The sequence below is a fragment of the Suncus etruscus genome, chromosome 4 (genome assembly GCF_024139225.1).
Source record: "Suncus etruscus isolate mSunEtr1 chromosome 4, mSunEtr1.pri.cur, whole genome shotgun sequence".
Lineage (NCBI taxonomy): Eukaryota > Metazoa > Chordata > Mammalia > Eulipotyphla > Soricidae > Suncus > Suncus etruscus.
In genome coordinates, this window is record NC_064851.1 from 3,396,480 (window position 1) to 3,407,778 (window position 11,299).

Here is an 11,299-nt window from a genome sequence, read left to right on the forward strand (position 1 = left end):
GCTCCTGGTGGTGCTCTGAGGCCTGGCTCACCCCTGGCAGTGCCTGTGGAGGGACTGAACCCAAGGCTGAGCATGTTTTGCATTTACTCTGTCGCTTATGCCACATCCCACCTCAAATGAGCTATATCATAAACACAAGGTGCTCCTGGGTTAAATTTCTCAGGGATCTGATTTGCAAAAGTATGGGGAAGGGCTGTGAATTCATGTCCAGAGCAACTGCCACAGGATGTGGGGCAATGAAAAAAAGTGAGAGGAAGGAGGGGGGGGGGGGAAGAAGGGAAAAATTATTGCTAGTGAATGGCCTCAATGTAAACTTTATATGCCTTAGTGGCAGGCGAAGAACTATAAAAGCTTCCTAGCCATGAAAAACTCCCTGGTTTGTTAAATCATACTCTGAGCCATAAGAGATGGCAGGGGCTTATTGGCGCCAGGTATATATTGGGGATGCCTAAAGGCCCATTGCAAGAACTTAGTTCCTAGAGTCTCCATGAATACTAACTAAATAAAGGAAGGCCCAAGCAGGGTGACAGCATAGAGGGAGAGTGCTTGCCATGCAAGAGGCAGACCCAGCTTTGATCTCCCGCATCCCCCAGCACCACCAGACGTGATCCTTGAGCGCAGTGCCTGGAGTAACCCCTGAGGACTGCCGGGTGTGGGCCCCCCAAAAAAAAATTTAACTTAGAAAAGAAGGCAGAGAGATGATGGGAGTGGGGAGGCTATTTGCTTCCTGCTTTCATCTCGGGGCGTCCCATCACGCGTTCCCACAGTTTGCAGCGCTTACGACTACGGGGACGACTAGCAAACCCTTCCTTAGGCAGGGAGCCCCTCAGAGGGGAAGGAAGGAGCCCCCATCTGGGAGCCCGGAGCTCGCTCCCGTCGGGCGCCAAAGCAGCCAGGGCTCGGAGTGGGCGTGGCTTATAGGGCGTGGCTAGGTTTTGCCAGGAGGGTTCTGATAGGTCGCGGTGGGGGCGGGGCATCTCTAGGCCACGCCCCGGGATCGCAAATGTCAAACTTGTCAACTCTGGCTCCCAGAGGCTGCCCTGGCTGGAAAGGTGGAGGTCTGTCTGGTGAGTGTCGAAAGGGTGTCGCTGAGTTTTGCAAAGCTAGGCCCGCTTGGCAGTCGGGAACCTGGCACGGGCCCACTGCCTGGGCTCTCCCAGCTGCTCGCTCGCTGCCTTTTTCAAGCCCTTGGGTGCTCCATGGGTTGGTCCACCCTTGGGTGCTCAGGGCTCGCCTCCTTGCAGAGAGAAGCAACCAAGAAGGGTCTAGACTCCCTGTTGAATTAATATCATGAAGAAGTCTGGCCCTGGAAGCGATGACTGGGCCAGATGGGAGGCCCCAGAGCGGCCTCATGGGCTCCAGGCCCAGCCAAGAGCCGCAGCAGACTGGCAGGAGTGACATTCCCTACTACCCTACTTTTCTAACTGTTGTAGCTTCCAAAGGCCAACAGAGAAACTTGATAAAAAGCCGAGAAGATCTGGTCAGGAGGTGCTGAGAGGCCAAGCCCAGAGCAATGCTGCTGAAGACAGGTACCTACAGCGAGGCCAAGTGGTGGGCTCTCTCTGTCTCTCTGTCTCTGTCTCTGTCTCTGTCTCTGTCTCTCTCTCTCTCTCTCTCTCTCTCTCTCTCTCTCTCTCTCTCTCTTTCTCTGTTTCTCTCTCTCAGCTAGACACAAGGAGAAATAGATGTTCCCTACCTAGGAATCATTTCCCCTCCAAAAGAGGCCTCTCCCTTTCTTCCGCCTTACCCTACACCCCCTCAAAGTGCTGACACCCCATCTTAGGAGATAAACACATAAAAACCCCGCAAGAATTTCATCTCGCAGAGAAGAAAACCGAGGCCCAAAGGGAAAGGACTCTCCCAGGAAAATCCTGCTGACCGCTGAAAACCTTCTGAGGTCTCCTGGAATGGGGATGGGGGTGGGTCTGAGTCCTAGCAGGGACCCCTGGATGGAGACCCAGAGGCCTGTTACTGTGCAGGACTATGTTTTGTTCTGTGTGAATAGGATGGGGACTGCAGTCCAGTAATTTGAAGAATTACTTCTTAGACGTGGGTTTGTTTGGGTTTTTTGTTTGTTTTTGGTTTGTATTTTTGCTTGTTTTCTTTGGCCACATCAAGTGATATTCAGGGTTAAGTTGGCTCTGTGCTCAGGGATCATTCCTGGCAGTGCTTGGGGAACCATGGAGGTAGGATTTGAGGGATCAAACCCAGGTGAGCCACTTGCAAGGCAAATGCCCTTCCTGCTGTTTTGTTGTTCAGCTGTGTTTTTCAAGTTCTCAAACTGCTGTGACCACACCACTAAGAACCAGCTCACTGCCCTCTTCCCACCCACACACTCCACTGAAACTAAAAGTACCTGGAAGAACCAGATTCTTTTTTTCTAGACCAAGAATCTGATTCCCAGTGTGGAAGTCAATGTCTGTGAATGGGGGTGGGAGAGCCATAGAAACCCCTCATGGTCCTCCCTCCACCCCCTTCACAGTGCTCTTGCTGGTCCTGGGAACCCAGGTGCAGATGCTGGAGAACGGGCTCCTGAGGGTGCCCCCCATGGGCTGGCTTTCCTGGGAGCGCTTCCGCTGCAACACAAACTGCAAAAACGACCCCAAGAACTGCATCAGGTGAGAACAGCCCTCACTCGGCCTGCATTGGGGGCTGCAAGAAGTGGAGGGTCAGAAAAGAGGGCAGCAGGCCACAGCCATAAGGAAGGTGCTTATGTTGCATATGGCAGACCTAGGTTTGATCCCAAGCATCCAAGGTTCTCTGACCTACCAGGAGTGATCCTTGAGTGCAGAGCCAGGAGTAAGACCTCAGCACTGCTGGGTGTGATTAAAAAAAAAAAAAGAAAAAGAAAAAAGTCAGGGTCCAAGGGTGACTTCTATTAGGGGATTGGCCCTCCATCCTGGAGAAAAATGCAGCCCCAAGAGACTTTGATACCCCTAGGACTTGCCTCCGGAGCTGCCTGCTTGGGACCTACAAACCCGAAGGCATGGGTTTTGTGTGGTAGACCTGAAAAATAAAATTTACGGGGTTTGGGAGATCACCCAGGCACCTTATTTCTTACCCACATGCAGTTGGGTCTGAAGAAGCAAGGGAACAGGGGAAAAATTAATAAACCAAGCTAGTCAGCAAGGAATCAGTCCCTCTTTTACCCCATGGTCTCTCTGCCTGAGCCCCCCAAACCAAAATCTATCTTTTATTTCTTTTTTTTTTTTTTTTTTTTTTTTTGTCCATACTCAGTGGTTCTCAGGGATTACTTCTGATTCTGAGCTCAGAAACTGCTCTTGGCAGGCTCAGGGGTCCATATAGGATGCCAGGGATTCAACTGGAGTTGCCTGCAAGGCAAACCCCCTACTGCTATGCTATTACTTTGACCCCAAACTCCTATTTATTTATTTATTTATTTATTTATTTATTTATTTTTGGTTCTTGGGCCATACTCGGTGATGCTCAGAAATGGCTCCTGGCTTGGGGGACCATATAGGTCCATCCTGGGTCAGCAGCTTGCATTGCAAGGCAAACTCCCTACCTCTGCACTATCCATCCAGCCCCTCCTCTTTATTTATTAAACCAAGTACAAAAACCTGGGGGAGGGCAAGGTGGATTAAGATATTAATATCCAGGGCCCGGAGAGATAGCACAGCGGCCTTTGTCTTGCAAGCAGCCGATCCAGGACCAAAGGTGGTTGGTTCGAATCCTGGTGTCCCATATGGTCGTCCCGTCCTGTCCGTCCCCCCCCTCCCCCCCCCTGTGCCTGCCAGGAGCTATTTCTGAGCAGACAGCCAGGAGTAACCCCTGAGCACCGCCGGGTGTGACCCAGAAAACCAAAAAAAAAAAAAAAAGATATTAAGATCCAGATGGGCTTTTGCATATCATTCAAAGGAAGAGGTTTACAGGAAAGAGGAAGAAGGGGAACGCCTTTGTTTCAGGTAAATAGCTAGGTTAATAGCTAGGGAAGTTAGTTTCTGAGTCATCTAAAGGTGGCCCCTAGGCCCTCCCAGGTTAACCCCACACCACTCCTGCCTCTTTGTCAGCTTCTGGCCCATAATGAATCCATAAGGACACCTTTTTTCGGGGCTTTGCCTTCAGCTGACAGCCAGGCCTCAGATCATTATCATAATTTGGATTTACATTTGATCATCTAAGATGTAGTAGAGCTTGAGACCCAGGAAATTGGGGATAGGGACAGGGAGACAGGGTGAGGACCTTGTCACTGACCTGAAGCCTCACTTCCCATGGCTAGCGAGCGGCTCTTCATGGAGATGGCTGACCGGCTGGCCCAGGATGGATGGCGGGACCTAGGCTACGTGTACCTCAACATCGATGACTGCTGGATCGGAGGGCGCGATTCCAAGGGCCGCCTCATACCTGACAAAGAGCGTTTCCCTAATGGCATTGCTTTCCTGGCTGACTATGTGAGCCCTGAGCCCACCTCCATCCTTCTATCCCACTAGAGAGATCCATCACCCAACCTGATGGATCACATTCTCAAGAGCTGGGGTGGGGATGTTTTTTGTTTGTTTCGGGCACACCCAGCAGTGCTCAGATGATACTACAGGCACTGTGCTCAGAAATCACACCTGGTGAGCTGGGGTGGGGTGGGGTGGGGTGGAGGTGGGACCTATAGGATGCCAGGTATCAAACCCAGGTCAGCTGTGTGCAAGGCAATTGCCCTCCCCGCTGTGCTATTACTCCAGCCCCTGAAGTTGTTTATCCTTTTGGGCCATACCCAGTGGTGCTTAGGGGTTAACTCCTGACTCTGCACTCAAAATCATTCTTGTTCGATCCCAAGGATCGAACCCAGATTGGCCACATGCAAGCTCTGGATGAATTCATTCACTTGGGTCCATGAAGGGCCTGTGCTTTTGGGGTAGGGGTCCCTTCAAGGTACACTTTTCTGTCCTTGTTTTTCTGGCTCCCAAGTAGAGCTCAGCAGTCCCCAGCCACTATTGACAATACTTAACTCTGACTTGGCCTAGTAGTGCTGGGGCCATGGCACCATCCTAATGGCAATGGGCAGAGTTGAACCAAGAGTCTTTGCATGCCAGGCATGCCCAACGTCTGATTCATCTTGAGCTGATAGCCGAGCCCTGGCCTTTCATTCTACCTAAGGTGGCAAAGGCATTGGACCTAGGGCTGATGTTTGTGTTAAAGGAAGGGTAAGGCCCTGGTTGGCAGAGGCAAGCAAGAACCTTTTAGGTACTGAGGGCTGTGGACGGTCTTAATGGAACCTAGTCACATGGGCCCTGCCTGTGCCTTCCACCCATACAGGCTCACTCCTTGGGCCTGAAGCTGGGTATCTACGAGGACCTGGGCAAGTTTACCTGCAGTGGTTACCCAGGCACAACGCTTGACAAGGTGGTTCTGGACGCTCAGACCTTCGCTGAGTGGAAGGTGGACATGCTGAAGCTGGATGGCTGCTACTCGACCTCCAAGCAACGGGTCCAGGGTGAGTCCCAGAGCCACCATGGCTGGTGGGCAACAGGGTGGCCATGGACTACATTCCAGAGCCAGTAGGCAGGACTGTTTGTATGCCCTGAGTGGGTCACTTTCCAGAAGCTCCTCTCATCCAGTGTCCATCGGGATCTCCAGGCCCCTATAAACAGGGGTTGGTACCCAGGAAATGCTAGCTGCAACCTTCTAGGGGTTTCTTTTTTTGGGTGTGACCCACATCTGGTGATTTTCAGAGTATACTCCTGGGTCTGTACTCAGGAATCACTCATGGTGGGCTCAAGAAAACATGGGGTTCCTGGAATCAATACCAGGTCGTCCATGTACAAGACAAAGGACCTCCCTGTGTAGTACTATTGCTCCAGCCCTGCAACCTTTCTTTTTGGGTTGAGACTTCAAACTTCCTCCAGTCCCTCTTTGACCTTGAAGTATTGGGGGGGTTGTACTTCTCTAGGATACCCCAAGATGGCAGCTGCACTGAATGCCACAGGCCGCCCCATCGCCTTCTCCTGTGTTTGGCCACTCTATGACCACGGCCTCCCCCCAAGGGTAAGCCTTGTGGTTTCCTTCTGATGCCACCCCAACCCTGGGGTGGCCTCCTTGCATCTTCTGCTGTCAATTCTTTTTTATTTGGGGTCAGAGATGGGGTGGTCAGCGCCCCAGACAGCTCAAGGTCCAAGGGTAACAGGTGCCACATATACACAATCTAGTGAAACCCATTCTGCAGCCCAGAGAGCCGAGAGCAGAGAGTGAGGCTCCTAGAGAGCATGGGGATGAGTGCAGTGGTAAGTGTGGTGGTGAGCCACTTGGGGAGACCCAGAGCCGAACCCCTTGGAGACCTTGTTCCTCCTGAGCACCCCTTATCCCCAAGCACCTGTTTGGTCCTGGGGCATGAGTGTGACTGACTCACTCCAAGTGGGCCTGCTCTGAACCACAGGTGGACTACAAACTTGTAGCAGACACCTGTAACCTCTGGCGCAACTACAAAGACATCCAGGACTCGTGGACCAGTGTGTTGTCCATCCTAGACTGGTTCGTGACCCACCAGGACATTCTGCAGCCTGTGGCAGGCCCTGGCCACTGGAATGACCCGGACATGGTAGGAGCGGGGACCACTGTGTGTCCTGTCACCCAGCTGTCTGCTATCACCTGTGTTCCGGGGAACTCAGCCCTGGGTCTGATATCAACTCAGTTAGGCCCGACTTGGGCCTGTATTTCCATTCAGTTTACAGAGCATCTTTGCCATCAACATGTTCGATGGCCTATTCAGCCCCATAGTTATCAGTCTATCCTCTAGCAGTATTACTGGGATTATTCATTTGTGTTTTGAGGGCCTGGGATGGTCTTCATAGCCTCATTCCATGGGGCTCCATCCATGCATGATCTCTGAACCTGAGAACTATGTTTTTCCTGGTACTGCACTCTGGGATCACTCCTGGTGGACTTGGCATCACATCGGATGCCCGGGATCAAACCCAGTCAGCCTCATGTAAGGCAGGCAGCCTACCCACCATACTGTCTCTCCAGCCCCCACCTCAGAGTCTCTTAAGGCCATGAGGTGGCTTAGCTGCAGAGCATGTGCCTGTGTGTGAGGTTCTTTCTGTATTCCTGAAACATCAGAGACTCCAATGGAAAGGGATCTGAGGTGGGCATGATGCTGGCAGGACCAGGCTCCATATTTGGACATAGCCCCTTGCCCCCATTTTCATCATTTCTCACTTGACAAGTCAGCCCGCCTGCCCCATAGAGGGCCCAAGCATCTCACAGACCTCTTCTCTGCCCACAGCTGATCATTGGGAACAAGGGCCTGAACTTTGAGCAAGCACGCTCCCAGATGGCCTTGTGGACCATCCTGGCAGCTCCCCTCCTAATGTCCACGGACCTACGTTCCATAAGCCCCCAGAATGTTGACATTCTGCAGAATTCGCTCATGATCAAAATCAACCAGGACCCCCTAGGCATCCAGGGACGCAGGGTTATCAAGGTACCAGGGTATGGGGTGGTTGGGAAGGGGTTGAGGGGTCAGGCTACTCTGAGGACAAGAGTGGAGGTGCAGGAGTGCAGAACTGTGGTTTTTCTCAGCTCTCTCCTGGTTGCAGGCTTTGCTGGTTCCCTAGCTCCCCAAAGCTGGAACAGGCCAGCCTTTAGAGTTCAGGACTTGAGGAAGGGAGGCCACAGAGAAGATACCTGTTGGGGACAGGTTAACCTACTGTGTGCTAGTGGCTTTTCTGGCCCCTTCTCTGGAGGGTTCCATTTTGCCAGTGAGCAAACTGTGACTTGTATAATCTAAGGCATTGTCACCCCCCCCACCATGTAATTGGTGGAAAGGTGCAAACAGGTCTTGGAGTTCAAAGCTGGCAGTCTGGCACACAGGTCCTTGCCCCTCTAGAACTGGTGAGACCTGCCCCAGAGGGTAGACTGGCCCTACAGAGGAGCTAAGAGAACCAACTTTCCTCTTTGATGCGTGCTGGCAGCTGACCCCAGCATTTCCCACCCTGATCCTGTGAGTTCAGCCAGCCTGCACACTCAATCAAATAATCAGCAACTTTATTATTACTTATTGTGGGGAGCACTCCTGGTGGAGTCAGGGTGGGGCACATCGACCAGTCATACAAGGGAGGTAGATTTAGAAAAGTAAGATGGGATGCACCAGGATGGCGGTAATCCCCACTCCAGGCAGCTGTGTTTTGGTGAACTAGGGAAGGGGGGTTCCTAGCATTCCAGGGAGAGCTGGAAAGGAGGAAGGTAGGACCCCAGCCCATGGCTGCCTCCCATGCAGGACCAAAACCACATTGAAGTGTTCTTGCGGCCCCTGGCCAATCAAGCTTTCGCCATTGTGTTCTTCAGCCGCCACACAATCAAGCCCTATCAGTACAGCAGTTCCCTGGCACAGCTGAACCTAACTGATGCCACCATGTATGAGGTGAGGGCCAGGAGGGCACTCAACCGAAGGTGAGAAGAAGGCCTGGGGCTGCCCTTGCTGTCACCTTCCTCAGGCCCTCCCAGCCCACCTCCCTGGGGCAGTGGTGGGAAGTCAGGCAACACTGAAGCCAGGCCATACAGGCTGGGACCAGGCTTCAGGCTTCTCCTCCTCTGAGGGGCTCTGTCACGACACTCCACTCCCTCAACTGCAGGCCCAGGATGTCTACACTGGCGACACCATCAGCAATCTCAAGCAGACCACCAACTTCACGGTCACCATCAATCCTTCTGGGGTGGTCATGTGGTACCTTTACCCCCTCAGGAAGCAGCAACTATTCCAGCATTGAGGAGCTGGGAGTGTGATAAGACAAGCTGCAGAAGCACAACGGGCCCAGACCAGGCCACCACTTTGAGCACTAAGGGTCCAGTTGATGGGACGCTCTGCTACCCAGCCTCCCAGGCCCAGCCCAGTGATCCACTGTAATCTTTTCCTTGGGACCAGATGTTGCCCACACACACACACACACACACACACACACACACACACACACACACACACACACACACACACACAGGTGTGGTGGAAATACACCATTTCCCATGGCCTCTTCCCTGTCTTGGTGACCCCACAGACCCTGTGGCACTCCTGGCACAGTTTCCTGATTCACTCAGCAATGTGACAAAGCCCTGCGAACTCCAGTAGCCAGTCCTTTGGTCATAGTGATTAAGCAATGTCCTCACTATAGGGGAGAAGCAGCCTGAGACAGTCTGGGACCTGGGGCTGGCCTCAACCAGGTCACCAATAAAGACATACTTGGGGGCCCGGAGAGATAGCACAGCAGCGTTTGCCTTGCAAACAGCCGATCCAGGACCAAAAGTGGTTGGTTCGAATCCCAGTGTCCCATATGGTCCCCCGTGCCTGCCAGAAGCTATTTCTGAGCAGACAGCCAGGAGTAACCCCTGAGCATCGCCCGGTGTGGCCCAAAAACCAAAAAAAAAAAGACATACTTGGTCAGTCTTCGTCTAACAGGGTAGTAGCTCTGGCTACTAGTTTTGTCCCAGAGAGACATCCACTGGGATGTCAACCCTGCTCAGCCAACAAAGCAGAAGGGGAGAGTTGAGTGGATAAGGGTTCGGGGGTAAGCAGGGAGAGAGAGAGCGGGAAGCCTGGAGCTTAGGCCATTGTCCTCGCAAGCTTCAGGCCTTCATCCAGGATGCTCTGAGCCTGTGTGGTTCAGGGCTGAGCTGGGCTGTGTCCCTGAACTCTGAGACCCATTTTCCCCTCACCTGTCATCCCTGGGCCTCTGCAGTGGGTTCCTTCTCTCCCAGGTCAAGGGGTATTTGGGCAGGATCATGGCTTGACTACCTGTGGGCAGGCCTTGTGGAATAAACCAGTAAAGCGACCAAAAGGTTGCAGGAAGGGGAGACAGAATGTTTCACATTCTTACCTACCTAGGCAGTTTCTATCGACTACTTCAAGATGTCTTTGGGGGATGCTGGACAGGTATCCGGTGGGTAAGTCTTTTTCCTGTGTCCGTACAGCTAAGGCAGGCTCACTCTTCAACATCACTTGTGGTCCCCAGAGCCCCTCCAAGAATGACCCCTAAATGCAGAGCCAGGAGTCAGTCCCAAGAACTGCTGGGTGTGGCACCCAGAAATTACTTTATTTGGAGGGAGTGCTTAGGCTCCCTTTGTGTATGCGGAGTGCCTCTCCCACCCAGCTGCACATTCCCCAAGTGACAGCCCCTTTATTTATATTTATCTTTTATTGTTGAGAGTGCTCCTGGTGGTGCTATGGACCCTGGGTCACCCCTGGCAGTGCCTGTGGAGATCATGTGGTACCAAGGACTGAACCCAAAAAAGGCTGAGCACATGCTTTGCATTTACTCTGTAGCGTATGCCACATCCCACCCCAAATGCGCTACATCATAAACACAAGGGGCTTCTGGGTTCAATTTCCCAGATGAAAGGGCATTTGAGTGGCAAAAGTTTGGGAAGGGCTTTTTGAAACCATGTCCAGAGTAAATGTCACAGGGTGTGGGGCAAGGAAAGAGGAAGGAGGGGGAAAGAGGAAACAAAAGAGAGGGAAAGGATTAAGGGAGGATTGTTGCCAGTGATCAGCCTACACACCTAGGAATGGCTTCAATATCAATTTTTTTAACAGCTTCCGAGCCATGGAAGACTGTCCTTGGGCTGTTAAACCATACTCTGAGGCTTAGAGGTGGCAGGGACTGGGTTGGGGCCGGGTATATGTTGGGGATGCCTAAAGGTCCATTCAATGAAGGTACAAGAACTTAGTTCCTAGAGGCTCCGTGAATACTTAATGAAAGAGGGCCTAAGAAGAGTGATAGCACAGAGGGAGGGTGTTTACCTAGCAATAGGCCGACCCAGCTTTGATCTGCATCCCATAGGGACCCCCCAAACCCAGCACCAACAGGCGTGATCCCTGAGCTCAGAGCTAGGAGTAACCCCTAAGCACCGCAGGGTGTGGGTCCCCCCAAAAAATTAAGGAAAGAATTAAGGCAGAGAGGTGACAGGACTGGGGAGGCTGTTTGCTCCCCGCTTCCATCTCGGGGCACCCCATCACGCGGTTCTAGGCTTACAATTATGGGGCCTGATGGCTTCGGGGCTTTGGCTCATTTCTCCTAATCAAAGGCCTCCGTCGGAATCCACGTCGCCGGTGTGCATCGAGCGTCCTCAGGGTGCCCCGTCCTTAGGCAGGGAGCCCCGCAATGGGGAAGGAAGGAGCCCCCACCTGGGACCCAGAGCTCGCTGCTGTCGGGCGCCAGCACAGGTAGGGCTCGGGTGGGCGTGGCTTAGAGGGCGTGGGTAGATCTGGGGGCGTGGTTTGATTTTGCCAGGAGGATTCTGATAGGTTCGTGGGTGGGCGTGGCGTTTCTAAGCCACGCCCCCAAACCACAAATGTCAA

The 11,299-nt window shown here is 52.8% G+C and overlaps 1 protein-coding gene across 1 annotated transcript; it reads left to right on the forward strand.

Annotated features, from left to right (window-relative positions):
• Nucleotides 1-1,315: 1,315 nt before the first annotated feature.
• LOC126006909 (alpha-N-acetylgalactosaminidase-like) lies at nt 1,316-8,831 on the forward strand. Its single transcript, XM_049772450.1, has 9 exons — nt 1,316-1,388; nt 2,483-2,618; nt 4,241-4,412; nt 5,269-5,446; nt 5,903-5,997; nt 6,386-6,547; nt 7,235-7,432; nt 8,228-8,371; nt 8,583-8,831. Exons 1-9 carry the CDS (start codon nt 1,316-1,318, stop codon nt 8,715-8,717), a joined length of 1,293 nt encoding a protein of 430 aa, XP_049628407.1. The 3' UTR covers nt 8,718-8,831.
• The last annotated feature ends 2,468 nt before the right edge of the window (nt 8,832-11,299 follow it).